The sequence below is a fragment of the Nyctereutes procyonoides genome, unplaced genomic scaffold (genome assembly GCF_905146905.1).
Source record: "Nyctereutes procyonoides isolate TBG_1078 unplaced genomic scaffold, NYPRO_anot_genome, whole genome shotgun sequence".
In the NCBI taxonomy this organism is placed as follows: Eukaryota; Metazoa; Chordata; class Mammalia; order Carnivora; family Canidae; genus Nyctereutes; species Nyctereutes procyonoides.
Genome location: NW_026575043.1, coordinates 57,631,568 through 57,657,660, shown reverse-complemented (window position 1 = coordinate 57,657,660; position 26,093 = coordinate 57,631,568). Strand labels below are relative to the sequence as shown.

Sequence of the window (26,093 nt, the reverse complement as noted above, 5' to 3'; positions counted from 1 at the left end):
AGGTGGGGAAGGGCTTTTTTGACAGAAGGAGCAGCAAGTGTGAATCGCAGCAAATGCTTTAGGCAACAGTGAGGGATCTCCCACTGTGTGCCAGACGCTGGAGATTGGGTGGAAGATATGAGCACTGCCCTTGAGGGCTTTAAAGCTGGGGTGCTGGGGGTGGGGGGAAGCTGCCTGCGGCGGCGTGGCTTCAGGGCACAGCAGAAGGGTGGATGGAGCTAGAGAGTCAGGGTGGCCAGGTGGGAGGACACAAGGGCTTTGAGGGATGTTGGGAGCAGGGCCTCTGACCCTGGAGGGAGCTGTCGGATGTGGTCAGATACACTCTGACAGTTTCTAGCAGGGTTTGAGGGGACCCAAACTGGAAGCGTGGGGAGCAGTTGGGCAGCTGTTCTGCCACCACGGAGAGCCCTGGCAAGATGGAATTAGGACAATAGATGGGGCAGATAGAGTCCCTGGTTCTGTGTGGCAACGTGAGACCCATGGAGAGGGACCGGGGCGTTGGAGACCTGTTCTTTTTTTTTTTTTTTTTTTTTAAGATTTTATTTATTTATTTATGAGAGACACAGAGAGAGAGGCAGGCAGAGACATAGGCAGAGGGAGAAGCAGGCTCCATGTAGGGAGCCCGAAGTGGGACTCGATCCTGGGTCTCCAGGATCACTCCCCGGGCCAAAGGCAGATGCTCAAGCGCTGAGCCACCCAGGCGTCCCAAGGAGACCTGTTCTTTAGCCACTGTGAGACCTTGGCTGACCTGCCTGATCTCGCCCAGCCTTGGTTCACTCTTCTGCAAAATGCCCAAAAGGAAGGAAAGAGTAGTTTTGGTTTATAACTACTTGAAAGAGTGCAAACCAGGGAATGAGCCTGGATTGGGTTTTGCTGTCCTGACAGGAGGGCTCATGGCCCAGCTCCTGCAAACCCTGGATCCCTTGGGTCTGTGCAGCCAGAGGGTCCCAGTTCCCTTCCCAACACCAGGTTCCCACCTGGGCCCACTGCCTTGCCCACCCCCCCTCTACCAGTTAATTCAGGACAAGCAGATGGCTCTGTTTTCTTTTCCTTCCTGCTCTTGCGTAGCCTCCCGGGGCTTGTTCCTCAGCTCCAGTGGGTACAGGGTCGGAGGAGCCTCGGAGGCTGGCTGCAGTTAGCCAAGTGTCTGGGTATCTGAGCTCTCACTGCCAGTACCCATCGCCTCGATGGGCCCCAGGGCACCCCAGCTTCAGATCTATCAGCCTGTGGAGGTGGAGAGGATCCTTAGAAAGTGCTGGTCCTGCCTTCCACCTGCCCCTGACTCCACGCAGGGTCTGTCTAGGGCACTTGGTAAACAGTTGCAGGATTAAAGAGACCACTTTCGCTCTTAGGATCTGTCCTTTCTTTGCTCTTCCCAATGTTCCTCTGAGGAAAGGATTAACACACATACTTCCCACTTTGGGGATCTGAGGCTTCAGAGCATCTCGACTTACCCAAGGCCAGCATGACCAGTCCATACCTGCCTGGTCTCCACTCAAGGCCAAGGACTGGAGCTCAGTGAACAATGAACTCCTGAACCACAGAGCCCTGCAGGGGAAGTTTTGACACATGCTCCACTCTCTGGTTGTTGACCTCATTCTTAATGAAATCCTGAGGGAGCAGCCAAGTGCATGTGACCCCTAATTGGGCTGAATGTGGAGAGAGACAGATCTCGAGGCCTAAGTGGTAGGTGGTTACCCCAGCACCTGGCCCAAGGCCAAGGCAGACTGGGACAAGGTCCAGTGGCCCATAGGATTGAGAGAGAGCAGAAAGACTTTGAGCCTTTCTCTGCTAACCCAGGAGGACTTGCTGGAAGAGGGGAGCAAGTCAGTTCTATTCTTCCATGCTTGAAGTCTGGCAGAAGGAGGCAGCAGCATGGTCCTGGGCCTCTTGGTGTTGGCAGGAGCTGCTGGCACAGAGAAGCCAACCAGGCCCCTGAGGGCACCCTCCAGGGCGAGGGGCCACTGTGGCACTGTCCCTACATCTCTCTACTCAAGTAAAGTCTTCATGGTGAGTGGCTGGCACAGAATACTCTGGGGAAGCTCTAAATCGAGAGTTTGTCTCCCAGGCAACGTGAACAAGAGGTACAGCTTACACTGCTCCACCTGGGTACCCAGCACGGCCCAAGAGCCCTGGCAAAGTTCAGGTGTTAGCTCTCCTTCCCAGACGAATAAGCACAGTCCAGGATTATGTGACTCATACAAGTGGCTGAGCTCAGCCTGATGTTCTTTCCGTTGACGTTCTACTACCACCTTGACCTGAGGGCCAGGGTCTGGGACTCAGTCTTCGAGGACCTCAGAGCTGACTCAAGGAAGCATGATAGAACTTGGGACTGCGAGATGTTGTTCCAGGAGCCAGATGGACCTGAGAGCAGAGTGGTGTAAGGTTAACACCACAGGGAAGAGCCCCAGGGAGAGTCAGGGGGGGCCGCACAATGGCTAGCGGGGGGGCATGAACATGTATTAAAAGGTGTCCCTCTCTGATTAACTTCTCTTACTTCTTTTAATCCTGCTTTCATACTGTTTACACTGACATTCACAAGTGTATATGTTTGTATCTGTCTTAAAATCATCATAGTCGCATATACCAAGACAATTATGTAGACAGGGCTCATGGGGAGCCCCCTACACTGGCTCCCCCTGCAGTATACTTCTGCAGAGGAGGGGAGCAAGATGAGGGTGGCTTCGGGGCTGGCAAGAAGGATATTTTTCCATCTAGGGTCTGTTGAAAGAAAGGATGGGTCTGGTTTTGAGGTTGATCAGATGATCCCGTAGCCTGATCTACCCTCAAAGTGATCCAGAAACATGTGAATCTAAGCAAAGTCTAGTGATGTGTGATTAATTTACAAATAGGCATGCAGAGTGGGACATTGTGTACACAGGAGCCCGCTGTTCCTGCAAAGCTGTGTCAAGATGTCACCAAGCTGGGTTTTATTTTAGTACCAAGTTATTGTATCTGTTTAGCACCAAGCCCATGTGGTGCCATGCACGCGCTGGGTGGCCGAGCTGGTGGTGTTATCGCCTCGGGAGGGGAGAAACCTTTGAGGTAGTTCCAGGCCCTGTGCAGGTGGGCCCAGATTTGTTAGAAGCCCAGAGCAACTTCCCAGATTTATAGAAAGTGTCCGTGTTTCGAGGATAAAGTCTCCAGACGTTGAAAAGTCAGTGCACTTCCAGAACACTGGACTTTACATTCTCCCATGTCTGCCCTCCACCCCATCCAACTGTGTCCTCCCCTAACCAGATGGCCTCCCCATGACTTAGTGGACTCAGGAGGTAGATTGTGAGATTTCAGAATGATTATACCAAGGAAAACACCTTAGCTGATTAGAAATTTTTGATCATTTTTGATAGGGTAGGGTGAAATTAATCTTAATGCCTTCTTAGAAGAAAAGGTTTACTCAGCAAGTGAACAACCACACAGAAGGTCAAAAGAAGATGCATCATTCTATGATTAGTCAGGACTTTTCTGATTGTTAATAACAGAAGTCCAGTTTGAGCTAGCTCCAGGGATAGGGGGCCCTGCTAAGATTGCTCACTTCACCATAGAGGGAGGACAGGACAGCCAGCCTCTGCAGCAGCTGGGGTTGCAGATCCAAATGCCACCAGGACTTGTACTCATGTTCGGTTCCATTGTCCCAGACTGGCTGCAAGGAGAGGATACAGCTGCTGATGCCTTTTTCCCTTTGCCACCAGGGAAAGGACCACCTCATGTTCTCTTTGACCCCAGGCTTAAAAAAAGTTCTCTGGCATTTTAAGCAGAGGCATGATCACAGTTTGCAGGTTGAGGGCACACTGCAGCCTTCCCTTCCTGCTCCAGATCCTTCCATGTGATAGAATAATTATTAAATATCCATGCAGGCAAAGAGATGCCTTTTTAGTGCATAAGAAACCACGAGAAGTTAGCAAAAGATGGAATGAAAACAGAATGAGACTGAGGAAGGAAACAATGGTCAAACTGTACCCAGGAGGGAGAGAGGATTCTAGGTGTGCTCCAAGCCTAGATGTGATGTAGAAGGACCAGGAAGGGGTTCTCAAGTGACCTACACAGTTTGGTGGGTAAATGAGGAAGTAGAATGAATGCAGCTATTAAGTTTCTTGTTGGGGAAGGAGAGGTGGACCTTTATTAAATCTGGGCCCTCTAGAGAATTATATGTTTAAGTATGTGGATTTAAATATTTAAAGAGGATCCCTGGAAAAGGAGTCCACAAACTATGGCCAGCAGGTCAGATCTGGCCTGTGCTCTATTTGTGTAAATAAAGTTTTATTGGAACACAACCACACCCATCTGTTAGTATATTTTGTGTGGCCGCTTTCCTGCTATAGTGGCAGAGCTAAGTAGTTACAACAACATGACCCACAAAGCCTAAAATAATTACTATATGGTCCTTAATGGAAAAAGTTGCTGATCCTGGTCTAGAAAAATGAAATTACACAAAGTGTCCAATATGGTATAGAAAAAAAAAGAGATATATCTAACAAAACAAAATGAATCCAATAGAGAGCAAAGAAGAAGAAGAAAGGAAATAAATATAGTAAACAGAAAATGGAAAGAATGAGTCTAAACGGGATCCCTGGGTGGCGCAGCGGTTTGGCGCCTGCCTTTGGCTCAGGGCGCGATCCTGGAGACCCAGGATCGAATCCCATATCGGGCTCCCGGTGCATGGAGCCTGCTTCTCCCTCTGCCTGTGTCTCTGTCTCTCTCTCTCTCTCTGTGTGTGTGAATATCATAAATAAATAAATTAATTAAAAAAAAAAAGAATGAGTCTAAACATCAGTAAGCACAATGATTGAGAACAGAGACAGTCTCTCAAAAAAAGCTAAATAAGTTTTTTTTGAATGAGATTGAAAAAGAAAAAATGAAACTTATGGAATTTAAAAATATAAGGATGAGGAAAGAAATCTCTAACAAATAGAGCAAAGAAAGCAAATGAGCAATGTTAATATATCAGATGAAAGGGAAGTAAAATGAAAATATATTAGGGATAGAGAAATTGCTTAAACTGGTAAGAGGAATATTCCACCAGGAAGTTAAAGTTAAAAGCTGTGGACTTCGGGGATCCCTGGGTGGCTCAGCGGTTTAGCGCCTGCCTTTGGCCCAGGGCGCGATCCTGGAGTCCCGGGATCGAGTCCCGCGTCGGGCGCCCTGCATGGAGCCTGCTTCTCCCTCTGCCTGTGTCTCTGCCTCTCTCTCTCTCTCTATGTCTATCATGAATAAATAAAAAAATTGAAAAAAAAAAAGCTGTGGACTTTCTGTACTTAACAATGTAGCCTCAAATACAGTAAATAGAAACTGATGGTATTATGAGGGGACAGTCTTGAGCTCAAAGATGTTGAGCTTTAGTCACCAAGATATCTACACAGATGCACACAGATGATAACATTGTATAGAATTTAATACACACACAAATAAGTACAAAGAAAACTAGGGAAGTGATTAAAATCTGTAGATTTTGTCAGTGTGGGTATCCTACTTGTGATATTATAGTTTTGTAAAATGTTACCCCTGGAGGAGACTGGGTAGTGTGCAAGCGATCTCCCTGTATTCTTTCTTACAACTGTATGTGAATTGACAAGAAAAATCTTCAAGAGGAATAGGTGTACAAGAAACTGAATAACTTTTAGGTTAGACAAGGGAGTCAGAGTGAAAAATTTAAACTGCAGTGTTTTAAATGAGCTGTAGGAGCCTTGAATATAAAAACCTACAGAATGAAGCCAAATCACTACTCAAGGGACAATCTGTAGCCCTAAATTCATTTATTAAGAGGCAGAGAAGACAAAATTATAAAAATTATTGAAGTTCACTTTCAATTCAAGAAGCTAGAAAAATAAACTCAGAGAAGGTAAAAGGATATTGTTACAAATGAAGTCAGAGAATGGCATATAATTCATCAATAATTTTAAAAACATGTTCTTCAAAAAGACTTATAGAAGAGACCCAGCTTTGGCAAGTCTGATTTAAAAAAAAAAAAAAAAAAGCAGAAGGGACAAACAAAAAAAGAGAATATAACTACAGAGGAGATTTTTAAAAGACTATTCTATGCCCCTTTATGCCAATTAATTTGAAAATCAAAGCAAAATATAGGACTTTCTAAGAAAAAAAAACTTCCAAAATGGCTGCTCAAGAAAATAAATTTGCCCCTAATATAGGGGTCAAATTTCCTAAACCTTCAAGAAATAAACAGTCCTCATGTTATGGAAGTTGTATCAGCACACAAAAAGGTGTTATGAGTCCTCTTTCAAGGAGCCCTGGTATCAAAATCAGAGGATAACTCAGCCAAGCCACCAGCCAGTCTCACTTCTGAATAGAAACCTAAGATCTTTCTGGAAAAAAAATAGTGGCAAATTTAATTCAGCCAGATATGAAAAGAGGAATACAAGCATGATCTAGTAGGATTTATCACAAGAATGGAAGGAAGATTTATTATTTAAAAAAACCTTTCCATGTAATTTACTGGTATTGACTGTTCACTTTTTTTTTTTCTAAGTATTTAAGTCATTCAAATTTAGGACTGTTCTCATAGAATTGACGAACACATGCCTTTGGCTTGCTGCTGAGGGAGTCCTGAGAGAATTCTGTCACACTGTTCTTTCCTGTGTACTGTCCCTGGAGGTACAGGTGAGGCTGCAGGGAGCCTGGTCCCCTTTATTGGGGTGACAGAAGGACGACAATGTGCTGTAGTGAGTAGAGCAAAAATTCTAAAGCCAGGCCAGGCTGTGAAGAAAATGTAGCGTTTATAAGGTCTAAGCTGTCAGAGAGGTTACATACATAAACCCTGATGGAAAGAGCGTGGTTTGAATTGAGTCTTCACCCCCCACCCATGTATCTGTGACCTTATTTGGAAATAGGGTCATGGGGGCACCTGGGTGGCTCAGTGGTTTGAGCACCTGGCTTCTGCTCAGATTGTGGTCCTGGGGCCCAGGATCGAGTCCCGCATCAGGCTCCCTGTGGGGAGCCTGCATCTCCCTCTGCTTGTGTCTCTGCCTCTGTCTCTGTGTCTCTCATGAATAAATAAATGAAACCTTAAAAAAAAGAAAAAAGGAAATAAGGTATTTGCAGATGTAATCTGGTTAAGGTCCTACTGGAGCAGGGTAGGCCCTAAGTCCACTGACTAGCATCCTAATAAGAAGGCCATGTAAAAACCCAGAGACCCAGAGACAAACACGGAGAATGCCCTGTGACTGTGGGTGCAGCCACAAGCCAAAAAATGCCAAGGATGGCTGGCAACTTCCAGAAACAAAGAGAAAGGCATGGAATAAGGAACCAACCTCACTGACACCTTAATTTCAGACTTCTGGCCTCCAGAACCACGAGCAAGTCAATGTATTATTTAAAGCCACCCAGTCTGTGGTGCTTTGTGACAGCAACACCAGGAAACAAATACACTTGTTATCCAGCCTGGAGGTGGAACAGAGTCTAAGGGTAGCAAGGGTGAGCCCAAACCACCAGGTGGTTCAGGCTGACTGCTAGCTGGCAGTGAGGATGTTCTCAGATGGGCAGTTAAGTCCTCTCAGAAAGAACAGACCCCTGTCCTGAGTCTCAAAAGATTTCTACACACAACTTCCACGGAGAATGAGCAGTTCAGAGTCAATAATAATAATAATAATAATAATAATAATAATAAGCCACGCCTAAGAAGAGAGAAGGCAACATGAGCCAGAGCCAGAGTCAGCACAAACAATTTACAGCAGAAACAGACCCTTAGGACCTCAGATATCGCCATACTGAGGCAGGAACAAGGAAAATAAATGTTCGATGCATTTAAATAAATAGAAGACATAGTTGAAAAACCATGCGGGGAATAAAGAGCCATAAAAAATGATGAAGCAGATTTGAAAGAGAACCAAATAGAACTTTAATAGGAGAGTAGTCATGAGGAAAGGGTTAGTAACTGGAAGCCAGACGTGGAGAAACCACCCAAAATAGGAAACTGTGGAGAAGATAAGACACATGGACAAGGAGAACACCTGACTTTCATCTAATTAGAGTTCCACAGAGGGAAGAGAAAAATAAGGGAGAGGCCATGTTTGGGAGAACTAATTGCTGAGAAATTTTCAGAACTGATGAAAGACAGAAGTAGGAATGAGGAGTGCTTTGGAGAGAGGAAGGAGAATGCTGGCGAAGTAAGTGAGATTCAGCTCATGAAAGATGGCTAATTTGTCTCTAAGGTCCAGGGCTTAGTGCAAGATTCCAGCCCTGCTCCCAGAATGACTCAGGAGATGGCCAGCCCATCACCCTGACTCCTTTCCAATCTGGGTCAGTTCTTCCTACCCACTCATTACCCTGAGTGAGAAATGAAGGATCCTTGTGCTAGGACAAGGTATCAGTGAGGAGTGGACCTTGAGAATCTTGAAAACATTGTCCCAAATCAAGCAGGGTCCTTTCTCTGCACTGCCCAACTCAGGGGACCACCAATCTTGTAGTCCATGAGAGTGTCACTTGTGAGAGTTGGGCAGTACACAGCCTGTGCAGCTGAACTGGGCAACCAACTACCTCTGATGCCTTCTTTTCCCGAGTTATATGCCCATGGGGTTTTCCAAGTTTCACCAGAGGGGTTTTTTTTTTTTTTTTTTGTCCTTTGTGTTTTTTTTCCTCCCTCCCTCCCATGATGGGATGGTATCCATCATCGCCAGAAGGATTTTATGGAGCAATGAAGAGAAGCTAATAGCTCTGCAAAGAAGAGCTGGGAAATTTTCCAGGCATATAGTGTTCCCCGGCAGCCCTGGGAGGCCTGGCTGTAAAGGCCACATACTTACTCAGTGAGATGGAGCAAAGCCTGGGCAGAATTGTACAGACACATGAATTTGCATGTGCACACATGCACAGCTACCCCTGGGGACACCGGCCAGGCCTTTTGGCCCAGGATCCAACCTGGCCTGCTTGCTTCCTACTGAGCTGAGTATTCGGACCCATTGTCAGTAGCCTGAGGCACCTGGGCCCTTGCTTACCCAAGGGCACCATAGATTAGGCCCTGGATCACAGGCCAGGAAATATGGATTCTAGTTCCATCTTGCCCTAGACTCACCATGTGGCCCCTTGGAATGACTCAGTCCCTCTCTGGGCTTTCCTCTTCCTACCTTTCTGTGGCTACTTCCAAGCACTGACTTTCTAATGCAAACATGGCAGCCTAGCATGATAAACTGCCATGCACTGTACATCTGAGGGGGGTGGCAGCTGCTCTCAGGTGACTTGGCCCACCCAGCGTTGCCAATCTCACGGGGGCCAAGCTTGTCTCTTCCAAACAACCTCCTACCCCGTAGGAAGGGGGCTTAGGTGGCCCTGGATGCCTCCCATGACCTCCATGGAGAACAGCATCCAGCCCTCTGTCTATCTCCAGTTTATACCCCTGCACACACTCTTGGGGGAAGGCAAGTCTGGCTCGGTGAACAGTTTGAGTCACAGACGCTGTCAAGAAACTGGGTTTGTTATTCCAGGGACGTGGCAAGGATCGCGCGCTATTCTTGGAGAATCCTTTAGTTGCTCTGAGGAACAGCTAACAGAGCAGTTTGTAATTAGCACTTTGGCTGCTTAGTGGCATTATCTGCCTGAAGAGGGGTTTGGGGAACATTTACCGAGCAAACCTTCTCAAGTACCTACTAAGTGGCAGGCCCCTGCTCCCCAGGGGGGTGTGGCATCTGGCCCGAGGCCCAGATCTCGACAAGGAGCCAGCTGTGCCAAGGCTGGGGTATGGGGGTTTAACCGGCTGGAATCGGGAACTCGCCTGGCTCATTCCAAGAGAAGGAAGTATGCTGGGTGGCTAGAGCAGGGTGAGGCTGGCAGGCCGGCCTGGGGCGGGGTGGGGTGGGGTGTCAGAATCTCCTTCCTTTTTAAGGATGAGTAATATTCCCTGAGAAGTCTCTGATGACTCAGGCCATGTCTGTCTTCTCGTGTGGCCTGGAGGCTCCCTGGGGGCTCTGTCTTGGTCCTCTGGACCCCTAACACCTGTATAGACCCTGACATCTGGCTTAGTAAGCACGGCTGGATGCATGCAGTTCGGAGGGGCCCGGGTATGAGATTTCTTGCTGAGAGGCAAGATTGGAGGGGTTTGTTGAGACTAGAATTTAATGACCTTCTCTGCCAAGTAATGAAGTTGAGATTTTAACCTCAATAAATCGTCCAAATTGTCTTCCTTGGCAACACAGTACATTTGGGCTGGAACTAGGGAGTCTGTATTTTGAAAGAAATAGCCACCTTCATTTCCAAGATTGGTCAGAAATATTAAGCTAAAACCGAGTAAATACTGGATGGAGTTTATACGGGTTTTCTCTTGGCTCCAGGGTTTGCATTCACTACAAACTAATCCAAAATAGAAAAAAATATTTTCTAAATCATGCATCTTTGAGGGGTCTTGGGCGGCTCAGTCGGTTAAGCATTCGGCTCTTGATCTCGGCTCAGGTCCTCATCTCGGGGTCCTGGGATGGAGCTCTGAGTTCTCAGGGCTCTGCTCTCAGCCGACAGTCTGGTTGGGCTTCTTTCTCCTTCTCCTTCTGCCCTTCCCACTGCTTGCGCTCTTTCTTTCTCTCTCAATAAGTAAATAAAATCTTTAAAAAAAAATAAATCATGGCATCTTTATAAAAAGATGGTATAAAAAGATAGTATGGACACTATCCTGCTTGCTCCCATTGTATCCTGAGTCTGATGCAGCCACCATTAATCCATCAGTAAATATCTCTGGCCTTGAACACGCCACTTAAATTTTTGGTTCCTTCCAAAACCAGGGCACACTTGTCTTTTCCACCTTGGAGGATTAATCTGAAAAAGTGAGACTATGAAGTGAAAAGCTTTTGTAAACTGTAAAATGCTATTTTTCATACCAAGGGCATACATTTATATAAATTGATGTCAATTTAGGTGATGATTCTTCAGTTCTTAAGCTGTTTCTACCTTGACTGCCCGGAAAGATAATCTTGACTCCAATACTTAACTTAGTGACGGGAGGATGAGGTACTAGTTTCCTCAGCTATAAAAAAGGACATAATAGCCACGAAGTAGAATATTATTCTGCTATAAAAAGGTAGGGGGCACTAATCCGTGCTACAGCATGGATGAGCCTCATGACGTGAAGTGAAGGAAAGCCAAACACAAAAGCCCGCAGGTTGCACGAATCCATTTATGTGGAACATCAGAAACGTCCAGAATAGGCAAGTCCACAGAGATAGCAGATTAATGAGAGCCAGGGAGCTGGTGGGGGCAGGGGTGGGGACAGAGAGTGCATGTTAACGGGAACTGGGTCTCCTTTTGGGGGGGGAGATGTTCTGGAGCTTGATAGTGGGGATAGTTGCACAACCTGTCAAAGCCACTGAATGGAACACTTGAGAAGGGTGAACTGTATGGTGTATGAATTGCATCTCCATGAAATCAATAAATGGTGATAATACATCTCATGCAAGGCATTCGTGAGGGTTAAGTGACTCATTTATTCACGTAGCCTGACAATGTAAAATGGTTGAAGGGATTTCTAAGCCGAAGGACCAAGCAGAAAGTCTGGCTTGCCACATGCTGGAATATGGGGTGTGATGAGCCCCTGCCTGGTAGAGCTTCCAGGAGCATCAGCATTGGACAGACCGGACTTTTCCTCCTGCATCCCCCTCCCGGTGTGCACGAGAGACTGCCGTGCAGGGCGGGCAGGGAGGGTAGGCTTTGGCCCCTCAGATGCTCTACAATGTATATCTTTTTTTAAAAAAAGATTTTATTTTGACAGAAAGAGAGAGCATAAATAGGGGGAACGGCCGAGGTAGAGAGAGAAGCAGGCTTCCCGCTGAGCAGGGAGCCTGACATGGGGCTCCATCCCAGGATCCTGGGATCACGACCTGGGCCGAAGGCAGACGCTTCACCAACTGAGCCCCTCAGGCACCCCTCCAATGTGTATGTTTAAAGAGTACTCCATGGGCAGGCCGGGTGGCTCAGTGGTTTAGCGCCGCCTTCAGCCCAGGACCTGATTCTGGAGACCTGGGATCGAGTCCCACATCAGGCTCCCTGCATGGAGCCTGCTTCTCCCTCTGCCTGTGTCTCTGCCCCCCCCCCTCTCTTTCTCTCTCTCTCTCTGTGTCTCTCATGAATAAATAAACAAAATCTTTAAAAAAAAATTTTTTTTTTAAAGAGCACTCCATCTGGTTACTGGGCTCGGCAAGTTTGGGAGCCACGGTTTCAGACACCGTGGAGAGCTGTGGGGTGTTTCTCAGAGATAAAGGCTTTCATGCTCTGCTGCACCTGTACCTTGTTGGGCTGTAGCAGCTGCAGAAGGAGCCGTGGGATCCCATGAGTGTGGTAGGCTTCACGGGGCAGAAGTAGGGACACCTGCTTCTAAGCTCCAGCATGAGGTCTGTGCTCCCCTAGATTTGATGTCAGCCCCACAGTGGGTTTTACAGGTGGCACAATACCAGCTGTGTTTTTTGTTCCAAAAAACAAATCATAATTTGCAACCAGTGGCTGATCAGCTTGGAGCCCAACTGGAATCTTGCACATGGTTGGTTTGTTGGTGGGTGAGTTGGCTGAGCTAAGAGAACCTCGTCCAGGCAGAAATCTACTCGAGGGCTGTGCTACCTGCCTACCACCTGCGCATGCTCCATCAGTGGGTATTAAATGCAGGAATTAATGAAAGTCTAGATGTGACGAGGACTGAGAATTGGCTTAGCCACTCTGGGGCCCTGACCAGTGCAGTTACAGTGGGGTGGTGGGTTGAAAAGAGGTTGGGAAACGGAAACCACAAGTGTAGCTAAGTCTTATGAGGATTTTTGCTGTGAAAGGGGGAGCAGAGAAAGGAGGTGGTACCATGAGAAGAGAGTGGGGTTAAGAGAGCTGTGGGATTTTGTTTGTTTTTTGTAAACCTGTGAGCTGTTATTTGCATGTTTGTGTGCTGATGTGGGGGCTCTGGTAGAGAGGCACCAACTGATGATAGGTCAGCTGTCCGCAGGAGCCACTGTAATAGAGGCAGCAGCTTTGCTGGGTTCGATGGTGGGAATTTGAGGAAAGACAAGGATCAGAGATAAGGTACACAATAGGCAGCAGGCTTGCCGGGTGGCCCAAGAAGAGCCCACCTGACGTGACCCATCAAAACCTGAGCCCCAGCTGGCCCAAGAAGTAAGCACTCAGCCTGGTTAGCTTCATTTGTCACTGATGTTTAGTATATGTTATTATCACGCTGTCATTATGGTCATCACCAGTTTTGGTGCAAATCCCAGCTCTGCCCTCAGCAGCTTGGGTGCCCTAAAACTTTTGTTTTCATCGTGGGTTGATGAGTGGAGGTGCTTTGGGGCAGTGCCCACAGTGCAGCCAATGCCTGCTGATGAGCCAAGCTCTGTGCCAGATACCAACGTAACCAGAGCCCCACATGCCTGGAGGTGCTCCTCACCTTCAGACTTCTGGCGTTACTCCCCCTTCTTCCACCTCAGTAGCTAAGGAGCATTCTCCCCCAGAGGTGTGGCCTCTCCAAGACCAGCATGCTCTTGGAAGGCCTAGACACAGGACTTTAGGTGAGTGACATGTGCTCTGCTGACATAGAATGATCTGTGTATTGCTGCTGAAGTGGTAGCAGTGAGGGGAGGTGACCACGGGGTGGAAGGCCCCTGAGCATTCTCCAGCTAATGGCTGTGTGAGCCTCAGCCCACAACCAGGCTGTTGGGCAAGGTCCCTCTAGGTTTGTGTTTCCTGTGGCACGTCTAAGCATGCAGGGCATTCACTTTAAATGGTGCAGGCTTGTTTGAGCTGTAGTGGGTTCTCGCTGCGGGGAGCACCCCCTGGAGGCCAGAGTGGTGATGGCCACAGCAGCAGTGGCCGGCAGGGTCCCTGAAGGACAATGAGTAGAGAGCAAGAGGGGAGTTCTGGTTAGAGGACCTGGCTCTCAGTTTTAACTTCCTCACATGCAAATCTCTCCCCTTTTCCTGACAGACAAGATAGGAACTTACAGACCTGGCAAGGGTGTGGGAATCAGGAACTTGGGGTGCCAATTGCCCTTTGCTGTTCTTGAGCACAGCACCTACCTTCTCTGGGCCTACCTTGCTCTCTGCATCATAGGAATGAAAAGCTCTCCCATGAAGACCCCTGGCTGCTGGTTGGGTTGAGGTGTTACAGAAGAAAAGCTACAAAACCCTCAAGCATTTTCTAAGGGTCTTGCCCCCTCACCCACATTCCTAGCCCTACAGAGCAGTGCATGCCCAAGGAAGCCACTGTCCCATGGGTTTTGATGGTCAAGCCCTGCAGTGGCTTGGCAGTTGTCCCCAGCTCAGCACTCTAGGCACACAACCAATGAGATTTATGGCCTTCCCTGGGATGTTAGTGACTGTAGGGGGCCCAGGGCTTTGAGGCTCTAGGAGTCCTTGCTTCATTGCTCAAGCCAGGGCAGGAGTTGAAGCTTGGTCCTCCAGCTCTTCACATCCCTGAAATCCAGGTCTCCATCTCATTTTTCTGAAATATTTTATACATTTATTTGAGAGAGAGCACAAGCACGAGAAGGGGCAGAGGGAGAAGGAACAGCAGCCTTCTCGCTGAGCAGGGAGCCCCACATGGGACTCAACCCCAGGACTCTAAGATCATTACCTGAGCCAAAGGCAGATGCTCAACTGACTGAACCACCCAGGTGCCCCTCAGTCTCATTTATAAGGTGACTGTTAGACTGGAGTGGGGGTCTTTACCATTTCCTCCAGAGAAATCTTGGTGGAAGTCTACCACCTACCAGCTAAAGACAGAACACTTCAGCGGCAGGGATTGGATCCCCCTCCCCCAGCTCCTTACAGCTCAGACTTTCCTGGGGGATGTGCCTGCCTCCCTGCTTCTACTCCCAGGGTACAGAGAGGCAGCTAATGGGCGGCAGTGGGTGCCAACTTCGTGCATACTCCCCTACCCCTGATGGGGCTGATACCTGGGGCCTAAGGAACTGCTTCTTTCCTTTGTGTACTACCCCCATTCATCTGGAGCTAGCCTTCCCTCAATGTAGATGGTGGGGGAAGAGCCTCCTATGTAGGGGCCGATGAGGTCCTGTTACTTACTTTGACCTCTGATTAGGAAGGGGAAACTTGGAGAGCCCAGAGCAGAGGAAGGAGACTTTCCTGGAGGATGTGGAGGAGAGACCCAAGAGACCCAGCAGGGATGTTCCAGCTGCACCAGGGGCCTCCTCAGCCCCCCTCTTACCTACCAGCCACCCTCTACACTATTACAAGCGTCTAGGCAGGCTCTGATGGCCTGGCTCAGAGTGGGTTCCAGACCTAATGGCCAGAATGAAGCTGAACACTGTGTTTGGACAGATTCCATCCTCCGCTGTCTCCGCACAGCCTCGCTCCTAAATTCCATCTGTGACGTCAAACCCCAGCTAATCATGGAAAAACAGATTTAAGTTCAGTAAACTCAATTTTCTTCTTCCCCTCCCAGTCAGGGTGTCTCACCATGCCCTTCGCTCAAAGAGGGGTCTTGCCCACCATTTTGAGCCCAACCCCAGCAACCTGCCAGGCTTTACCCAAGTTCCTCCAGCATGGCCACCCTACACCTTTCCCCATAATACCTGAAGACCTTTGGGCCCCCAACCTAGGAGACCCTGAGACATGTCCTGACCTTGACTGCTCTTGCAGAACCAGGTTCCTCGTCACCTGGAGGCCTCTTTTGTCTTCCTCATATGGGCTCTGATGGGACAGGCTGCCTGGGGGGTGGGGGGTGGGGTAGCGGACTTCCCACTGTCTGCCTGTGCCAGAGCCCTGGCCTGGAGCAGTTTGGGCCATGTGCCTCCTCCGGGGTGGGGTTCATCCCCGATCACCATGCCAGCTGGCTCTTGCTCTGATATCATCTGACCCTCCTGTTCCTTCTAACACACGGGTGTACATGGGAGCTGGGGTCCTTTCTAAGGTCATGAATGCAGGGGTTCTGGAAAGCCAAGTGCCATGTATGAGGCCCGTTGGAAGGTCCGTCCCTATCCTCCCTGCAGAGGGCCTGGGGGCATGTGCATATGGGTGCGTTTGGGGCACAGCGGTCACCCAGACTCCTCGCCCAGCTTCCCTCACAGAAAGGCCTCTGGAGACATGTGTTTTTCTTTCTTTCCTCTCACTGCACCAGACACTGAAAGCTGCCCTGTGGAAAGCAATAAAATATAATTTTGTCTAACCCATCACAACTGCAGTGGGGACAGAGATGAAATGTGTGTCTCGCACGCGCTCAGGCAGCCGGAGTGGGTATAATGAGATTGTCTGCGGGTTCAGTTGCTGGCTGAAGGGGGCTCAGGGGACAGGCAGACACACAAGTCACACTGCCTTCTCTCATTAGGGGCCTGGGGCCCACCTGCACTCTCTTGCTTTGGGCTCAACCAGGAAGAAAGCAAGGGGACCCTGTCATGCCTACCAGGTTCCCGTTCAATCTCTAAAGCCAACCAGGACCTGCCAAGGGGTCATTTGTCCTTTGGACATCTGTGCCCTGAGTGCTAGGCTATCTTTCCCTGATGGCAGTGGGCTTACTGTCTACACCTGGGGTAAGCAGCACAGCCAGAGAGCTCTCTAGGCTCGGCATCAGTATTCCTGACCCTGCCAAGCACAGTAGCATCACCTAATTGCTAGCTGAGTACTGGGTGGAAGTGGGCTAAGCATTTTATGTGCATTATGTCATTTAATCCACAAGACAGTCCGACAGGGCAGGTGCTATTATTCTCACCTACTATTTTGCTATTTTGTAGAAGATCAAATGAAAGATCAAAGAGTTTGAGCAATTTGTCCATGGTCACAGCTGGGAGGTGGTGGAAAGTCTGGCTGACTCAAAGTACATGATTTTTAACAACTGCATTGACTGTCCTTCTCTGGCTGGTACTCAGACTAGGGCTCAAACTCCACTTGCTGCTGCCTTATAAAAAGTCAACTAATAAAGAAGAGTACAAATAAAAGTTGCCCCAAATTCCATCGATCTGAAATAACCCTCACCAGCATCCAGTGAGCATTATTTCAGACTCTATACAGACACATACAGAGTGGTGATAAACTTAAAAAAAAAATGTCTTACTCAGCATGCAGTTTTAAAATAAAAAATCAAATGTACCTGGGTGGCTCAGTTGGTTAAGCGTCTGCCTTCAGCTCAGGTCATAATCTTGGAGTCCTGGGATTGAGCAACATGTCAGACTCCTTGCTCAGCAAGGAGCCTGCTGTTCCCTCTCCCTCTGCTGTTCCCTCTCCTTCTACCGCTCCCCCTGCTTGTGCTCTCTTGTTCTCTCTGTCAAGTAAATAAATAAAGTCTTTAAAAAATAAAATAAAAATCAAATTTAATTTTCTTAAATTTAACTGAAGACAAACCTATTTGCATGTGTTTGAAATGGAAGGAAATTGCTAAACTTCAGAAACACATTTCTTCATCTTTAAGTGATAACAGTTCCTAAAAGTTCCTTAAAGTTAATGCGGAAAAGAGAAAAACTTTTTTTTAAGAGAAGAACTTTTTAAACATCTTTATTGAGATACAATTCACATACTATACAATTAACTCATTTCAAGTACACAACTCAGAAATAACACAAGATTTTTGGGGTTTTGTATACTACATTATTACTTTAAAAAATTGTAGTAGGGGATTCCTGCATGGCTCAGCACTTTAGCTCCTGCCTTTGGCCCAGAATGTATGACCCCCCCCCTCAATCTGGGGTCCTGGGATCGAGTCCTGCGTCAGGCTCCCAGGATGGAGGCTGCTTCTCCCTCTGCCTGTGTTTCTGCCCCTCTCTGTCTCTCTCTATGTCTAATATGAATAAATAAAATCTTTAAAAAATTGTAGTAAATATATAACATAAAACTTGCCCTTTTAAACATGTTAAGTATACAATTCCATGGCATAAATACATTTACAATATCGTGCCACCACCTCCTCTACTATTTCCAAAATCTTTTCATTCCCCAAATAGAAACTCTACAACCAGTAAATAAGGCCTACCCAATTCCCTCTCTTCCCAGCCTCTGTTAACCTTTAATTTACTTTCTGCAAGAAAAAGTTTTAATAGGTGGGAATCATTTTTTTAAATGAACAAACTTTATTTTTTAAAGCAGTTTTAGGTTCACAGCAAAACTAAGAGGATAGTGCAGAGAGTTCTCATATATCCCCCTGTCCCACACATGCACAGTCACTCCCCCTAGCAATATCCCCCACCAGGGTGGGACATTTGTCACAATTGATAAGCCTATATTAGTACATCATTATCACCCAAAGTCCATGGTTTGCATTAGGGATCACTCTGTGTTGTACATTCTCTTTTGACAAACATTTAATGATGTGTACCCACCATTGTAGTATCATACAGAATAGTTCCACTGCCCTAAAAATCCCTGTGCTCCCACTGTTTATCCCTCATTAATTTTTTAATCTATATAATGGACCAGCTTTCATGCCTTCTGCCTCTGCTTTTTCCAGTTTCAATTTAGTGAAAATTTTTAGTTATAATTTGTGTGCATCATCAAGGTTTTTATATTCTATGCAATAAGATAATTGCCCCAATTTCAAGAATGTTAATTCAGTATTCACTAGGATTCCTCCACTGATGAACTTCTTTTGATTAATTGGATTTCAGCATCAAGTAATTTTTTAAGACCTTATAAATGCCTAAGCCTCTAAATTTATGTTACAGAATGTCCATTAACTTTATTTTTTTAAATATTTTATTTATTCATGAGAGACACAGAGAGAGAGACAGGATCACAACCTGAGCTGAAGGTGGCACTAAACCACTGAGCCACTCAGGCACCTCTCCATTAACTTTATACTCAAGGGACAGCTTTGCTGGGTATAAAATTCTGAGTCACAACTCTGTAGATATTGCTTCACTGTTTTCCAAAATTGGGTTGCTGTGGGGGCTTCTGATTCTCTTCAGTTCACCTCTCTGCTCCCCTAGTTATATGGTTCTTTCTTTATCCTTTAAGATCAGTAACTTTTTTAAAAAGATTTAAAAATCTATTTTGGAAAGAGAGAGAGCTGGTGGTGTGATGGAGGGGCAGAGGGAGACAGAGAGAGAATCTTAAGCAGGCTCCACATTGACCATGGAGCCCTATATGAGGCTCCATTTCATGACCCTGAGATCACAACCTGAGCCAAAACCAAGTGCCAGACACTTAACCGACTAAGCCATTCAGGCACCCTGAGATCAATAACTTTTTAAGGATGTCTTGGTGTTAAAAAAAAAAAAAAAAAAAAAAAAAGGATGTCTTGGTGTTAATCACACCATCAAGTTTTCCTGGGCCACAGAATGGTAGTTAATTTGTAGAGTCTTTTTTTTTTTTTTTAAATTTCAGGGATTTTTCCATTATATGGTTTACTTTTCCCCTGTTCCACTATTGTATTTTCTTCACCAATTATGTATATGTTCCTTTTGCCTCCAATGGATGTCATTTTTGTCTCATTAGTCTTCTGCATTTAATCTTGTGTGATGTCTTGCAGCCCACCCACTACATCTCACACTCTGCTTTGTCATTTATTCATTACTCTTAACATGGCTTTTAAAAAATAAGTGATGTATTTATTTTTCTTTCTCATTTCCCCCTGAGCTCTGCTAACTCACCTTTCAGCTTTCATCTCTTTCTGTTGTCAAATAATCTCTTTTTAAAATTGTGGTGTCTCTTTTCTCCCACCCATCTGCCTCTACCAGTTCTTAAGAGAGTATATCTGTAATTTCTCAGGTCTGTGATTTGTTTTTTCTGAAGTCTTTCTGTATTTCTCTGGATGACTCCTCATGCTGTGTGTCCTTCATTTTCCCCCCACCCCACTCTTAATGCTTAGGACCCATGTGAGTTCCTTTGTGATTTTTATTCTTTAGCTACCTTCTAAATAGCAGCCTGTGAAAATGTGGGGAGTGGTCCAGAGCATTCTGCAGCTGCATTATGGGCTTACTTACTGTCCAAAAGTCTCTCTCCCTGAGCTGTTATTTATTTTCTGCCTAGGGATTCTCTCTCTCTCAGGCTTCAGGGTTCATATGGTCATAATGGTTCTGAACAAAGCTCTTTCTATTACTGGCTATCTGTGTTAGGATCAACTCCTCACTGCCCCTTTGCTCTCCCCACCTTCACTTCACTCCCAACACCTCCCTTAGCAGGAAAATGAGATTCTGTCATAGAAATGGCATGTTGGTATGATTTCCCATCAATTCCCACCCATTTCTACTCCACAGTGTAAAATTGCATCTCTGTATATACTCAATTATTCACAGCAGCACTATCCACGTCAGCATATGCGCATCAACAATGGAATGGTTGGATCGATTATAGTACCTCCACCAATGAAATACTAGACAGCAATGAGAACAGTCTACAACCACATGCAACACTTTGGGTGAATGCTGTGAACATGATGTCGGTCAAAGGAAGCCAGAATCAAGAGCACATACAGGATGCTTCCATATGAAATTGCTCAAGACAGATGGAGAATAGCAATTCATCGGCTTCAATCTTATATAAAGTGCAAAACAGGCAAATGGCTGTCTACAGTCGAGGAGATATGACTAGAAGGGAACACATGGGGAGCTTCAGGGGTTATTAATTTCCTGCTTCTTGATCCTTGCTGGTCCTATGGGTGTGTTCAGTTTGTGAAAATATATCTATACTTATGTTAGATGCACTTTTTTGTATGTTTGTAATACTTTAATTAAAAATTATCTTCTGAGGGGTGCCTGAATAGCTCAGTCTGTTAAGCATCTGCCTTCAGTTCATGTAATGATCTCAGGGTCCTGGGATGGAAACCCTGCTTCTCCCTCTGCCTCTGCCCCTTCCCACCTCTTTCCCCCTGCTCATGCTGTCCCTCTTTCTTGCTCTCAAATAAAATAATAAAATATTTAAAAATATTTTTTTCCTTTTGGAAATCAAAAGCCAGGGAGAAGTTGTTCCCTACCTGGGGTGACATCCACAGCCCTAGTTCCTCATTCCAGCAGGAGGATCATGGCCATGACTTTCAGGAAGTGATATTTACTTGGGAGTCCAAGGAGGAGGTACATGAAGCTCTCAGCATATAACTTTCTTCCAGTTCAGACTTTGTGGTGTCTGTGGCTTGGGGGCGTAGCAGTTTCCTTGTTTCATCAGCCGTGGTGACTTCTCTGTAACTGTAGTTGGGTTGTTTTTGAAGGAGGGCAGTAAAACGGAAATGGTCCTACTCCACCTTCTTCAACAGGAAGTCAGGATGGATTGTTAAACCCACTGGCATGGGTGTAGTTGTAAAGAAACAGGCCTGATTTTCCAAACTAAATAAAATGCTGGTACCTGTTGAGAATTCTTTAGAGTGGCCGCCTTGAAAGACAACACCCAAAGCGGCCAGTGCTCAGAGATCACCCATGGCTATTACCTGAGTTCTGCTTCTCTCCCTGGGAGCTTCCTGAATGTGTGCAGAGCACTGAAGGCTTCCCAGAGGGGAGTTCTGGCAGGCACAGGGGACCACTGGCCTTTTATGGGGGTTGCTTCAAAGGTTAACATTTGCTTCCCTGTGGAAATGCTGGTTGTGACCTTTATGCTTTATGGTCACACCTTGTCTGGGGAATGTGTCTCATCGCCCCCAGAAGGAGCACATTCCTGGAAGCAAGTGACCGGCTCTTATCACCTTGCTCCTGCCCCACCCCTGGCACTGAACTTCATGGGTGCTCAGCCAGGGAATGACTGGGTCTCAGCCTTGAGTACCGTCCTCTCCTATGGCCAGTGGCTGCAAGGTGGCCTCATGTGTTCACACCAGCCCCAAACCTGGGATGGGGCATGACAGTACTGGAGGGACACCCCTTGGAAGTCCCTTCAACAGCATGGCACATTTGTGCCTTGGGGCCTTTGCTCAGCTTGTGCTGTTCCTTCTCCTGGAGCATGTCCTCCTCGTACCTGCTCTGCTGAGGGATCCCAGGGGTCCTGAGGTCCCAGGAAGCCCCGCTCACATCACTTGAAAGCTCCACCTTCCCTGAAGCCTTTCCCTAGTCTCCTCTGCACTGACAAGACACCACCACCCCTGGCTGGTCCACTTTTCTCATCTCAGTGACACTGGTAACAGTAACACTGAAAAGTAGGTGGTGTTATCCCCATTTGCTGTGTGGAGAGACCGAGGCTCAGCAGGCACAGCCATTTGTCCTGGGGTACACATGGCTAACAAAGGCTCTGTTAAGTTTTGAAGTCCTGATCCAGAGTGGAGCACTACCCATGACATGCCGTCTCATGTGGTCGCTCATGGAGTTCTGATCCCTCCCTCCTGTTCTTGGTCATCGTGCGCCCTAACTGTGCAGTACTCTGTTCTTTCTTCTGAGTACCTCCTGGTATAGCTCTGTGGTGACTCTAGGGCAGAAACACAGCCTCTCACCCGGAGGCAGATGGAGCTGCAGCCTAAGCATCACGGGGTCTGCTGGTCTCCCGGCCACTGTGGGGCTGGCGCTCTTGGCCAGCCCTAGGCTTCGCCCCCAGCTTTGAATGGACAGTTGGCCAGACTTCTGTGCAGGCGAGCGTGGGCAGGTCATTTTCCGTGGAGCCAGTAAGGCTGCCAAGGGCAAATTGCTTAGACTCCTAGAGTTTCTTGAGAACGTTGGGGGATTGCATCTAACTTCTTTGTTATTGAGGCGATGATGGGACTTGGCCAATATCACTGCATTTATCCTGTGTAAGCAAAAGAGTACTCCTGAGGCCCCACAGACGTAGGTGTGTGTGCAACTGTGTCGTGCAGGGTATAGTGCCTGACACCTAGCATCCGGCTTCCTCTTCTGTGACAGGCTTCTAGTACCTTCCAGGCAAGGTGATCCTGGGGCTTTAATGAGAACCATGTGGAAAAGCTCCAGAAGCATGGCGCTCATGGAACCTTGTTCTTCCTTCTGTCTCCAACACTCATTTTACTGAGTTTTTCCCAAGCATGCAATTTTCTCTCCTTTGTAGCAGGAGGTTCCCCAAATCTGGTGCCTGCCCTACCCTCTCAGCCAGTTGGAAATTCATCCACACGTCAGCTTGGATGTCTTGCCGCCTGGCTGATTCCAGTCTCTCGTGGGAGGAGGTGATGCTTTGGAGGCTCTGGACCATCTCCTCTGCCTCAGCTTCCAGCCAGGCTTGAGCAAAGACATGGGGGCCTCGGGGCAGGTGTGTCTCAGAGCCAAGAGGGGGCAGCCCACGGCCTCTGTTTTCTCCTCCTGCACAGTGTCAGCTTGGGCCCGAAGCCACATGCCTTCTCAGCTGTGGGCTAGACCCACCTTGAAGGAAGGTCATTGATGGTCTGTTTGCACTTGAGCATGGCCTCTGGAGAGTTCAGCCCCTCCCCTGTGTGGTAAGTTCAGGGCTTTGGGTTGATCATGCAAGAGACAGGACCAGGAGGGGCAGTATAAGTGGTGGCATTTGGACAGCTTGCTCAAGAGGGAAAGTCCTTCCCAGCAAGAGGCCTTCCAAATGCCGTGATATGCGACCACCACCCAGAAGGGGAGGAGGGTCAGACAGGGGGCTCATGTGTGTATCGATGTCTCTCAGGAGCATGATGAGGAGTCTCTGGGCCACAGAACTGCCTCATTTGGGGTCTTTCATGCCTCAGGGTCTGTCTTATCTATGGCTAGCAAATGTAGGACGCAGTTTTGTGGGATAGGTAAAGTAGATGAACTCTAGCTAAAAGATGTTTATTTAGGGGGCGCCTGGGTGGCTCAGTCCGGTAAGTGTCAGACTTTTGATTTTAGCTCAGGTCACAATCTCTGGGGCATGAAATTGAGCCCTGCATGAAGCTCCATGTTCAGCAGGGAGTCGGCTTGAGATTCTCTCTCTCCTCTCCCTCTGCCCATCTCCCCACTCATCACATTCTCTCTGTCTCTCTCTCTGTCTCTGTCTCTCTCTCTCTCTCTCTAAAATAAATAAATAAATCTTTTTTAAAAAATAAAAAGATATTTATTTGGATTGTATTTAAAACAACCGGATGTGTGAGAGCTTGAGTTTAGTGCTGGGGGCTCTGGGCTAATATCCTACCTGCTGTGCAGACATGAATAACACAGGGATCATTTTAGGCTAATAACACATCTCTGGCTTATTTATATAACATCCCCCACCCCTCAGTCTCTCTCCCTAGGTGGTTTATTAAAGAATTTCTTCCAGCTCTACGTGCCAGTTGTCCCAAGCATTCTGGTGCATTCTTTTCCCTCAACCTCATTAGATAGCCATTAACGCCTTAGTGCCTGGGTGATGCTCAGACAGATGTACCCCAGGGAGGCTGCCTGCCTGGTCGGACCCTTGCTCTTATCACTTAGCCGGTGTCACCGTGAATCTTCACTGACTGCTGTCCCCAGCGTGGTCCTTCTAAAATGCTATCCTGATTCTGCCACTGCCTATCTTGGAAGACTTCACTCACCTTCCAGTTAGCAGTGTGCCACCTCTCTGGGGGATAACCACACATATTTACAGCAAAGCCTCCACCATCCAAGGGATGGATTATGACAGGTAATTCCATTTTCCAGATCACTAAGAGCATGCCTCTTCAAGCATTGTTTGTTTTTAAATTTTATTGCTTTTGGTGCAAATCATCATCAGATGTATTCTTTGTCATTTTAAATAGAAGCTGTTATGAGTACATTGTTTATTTTTTCAGTAGCCTTATTGAGGTATAATTCACATGCTATGCAGCCCGCCCATTTACCTTATTTGTCTCTTATACTTCCAAGAACAAGTCTGGTGTTGTCAATAGAACAGGTGTCAATAAATAGTCCTTGGATTGAGCTGGAACCACACTTAAGATCACCTGTCTTGGATAAATAGGGATCCTCTGCCAGGAAACAGCCATGCCCTCTCTGCCTGGTGGCATGAGCAGAACTGACTGCCCAACACCAAAGAGTCCCAGGCTGCTGATTTTTAAGTTTCTCATGTGGTTTTTATCATGCTTTTGTTTGTCCTCCCTTCTTTCCTGTGGCTAGCTGTGGTCACTATGTCTACCCCTAGTGACCTCTCAGAGTACCGGGCAGCTTGCTGGAACAGCATATAAATGAGAGTGCCATGCTCTTCACTCCCAGGGGGTGCGACACCCTCCCTCCGCCCAGCCCTCACTAGTGGGTTGACAATTCTTTATTTCCCTGTGGCCGATCAGGGTTTACCCATCTTCTACAAGATTGCATAGTGAATAAGGAAGATGAAGGCTGGGGAGGTGAGGGAACCTGTTTGAGTCATGCCATAGGCTCGTGGCGGAGCTGAGACCAGGCCCCTCTGTGCTGTTTTGCCACTAGCCTTTCAGGAAGTGACTCTCCTCCTCTCTCTCTCTTAAGGGTCTTCGGTGAATTCTGTCATGGTTATTTAAGGAAGCTCGCCTAGAAGTCCCAACACACATTTCCCCATTGACGGGAAGGCTTGGGGACTCCAAGATGATCATAAAGGAATATCGGATTCCTCTGCCCATGACCGTGGAGGAGTACCGCATCGCCCAGCTGTACATGATACAGGTGGGTCATGGGGCCAGGCAGGTCATGCCAGACACACAGATGGCTCTCAACACCTTTGAGTGGGGTTAGGGGGGTGGGGGTGGCATCGCGGCCTTCCCAGTAGGCTCCTGGTAAATGTGTGAACTGCACTGGCATTCTGGCTTCCCAGTGCAATGCCAGGAACACAGCAGAGCACTGTGGATGTTGGTGGCATTGGCTTGTCTTGCCAGCACTGTATTCACTGCGCTGATGGTACTCACACTCTGCGTTTAATACCCAACCTCTCACTGATTCAGATATTATCGGCATGTTTGGTCAGCTTGAGCTGCTATAACAAAGACCACAGGCTGAGGCTTAGCAGACATTTATTTGTCAGCATTCTGAAGGCTGGAAGTCCAAGGTCAGGGTACTGACAGAGCGGCATCTGGTGAGAGATCTCCTCCTGACTTGCAAATGGCCACCTTCTCACTGTGTTCTTGATGGTGGAAGGGGTGAGGGAGCTCTCTGGGGTCTCTTCTGTAAGGGTGCTGATCCCATTGGGAGGGCCCCATCCTCATGACCTAATCATCTCTCGAAGCCTGACCAGGTACCATCACACTGGAGGTTAGGGGCTTTGACATAGGAATTTGGAAGGGGCACAGAAATTCACCCTATAGCAATCAATTTAACAAGCAGGAAAATGTGAGCCAAAGAAGTTAAACAACTTGCCAGGGAGCACCTGGCCTATTTTCTGATTCCCTAGGCTGCCTGCAAGACAGCAGTGTCCGCTCTGTGGCTGATTGGC

The 26,093-nt window shown here is 47.4% G+C and overlaps 1 protein-coding gene across 16 annotated transcripts in view; it reads left to right on the top strand.

Moving 5' to 3' along the window:
• PITPNM2 (phosphatidylinositol transfer protein membrane associated 2) overlaps positions 1–26,093 on the top strand; it is a 139,117-nt gene that overhangs the window by 79,368 nt on the left and 33,656 nt on the right. For 15 of the 16 annotated variants that reach the window (XR_008664027.1, XR_008664026.1, XM_055321972.1 and 12 more), the window contains one exon: positions 25,157–25,330. Coding sequence is in view for 13 of the 16 variants with exons in the window: in XM_055321972.1 (XP_055177947.1) it covers positions 25,253–25,330 (78 nt within the window). In the remaining 3 variants the exon portion in view is untranslated. Of the gene's footprint in view, positions 1–25,156; positions 25,331–26,093 lie in introns of those variants that run through there. The other variant, XM_055321973.1, reaches the window with a different exon arrangement.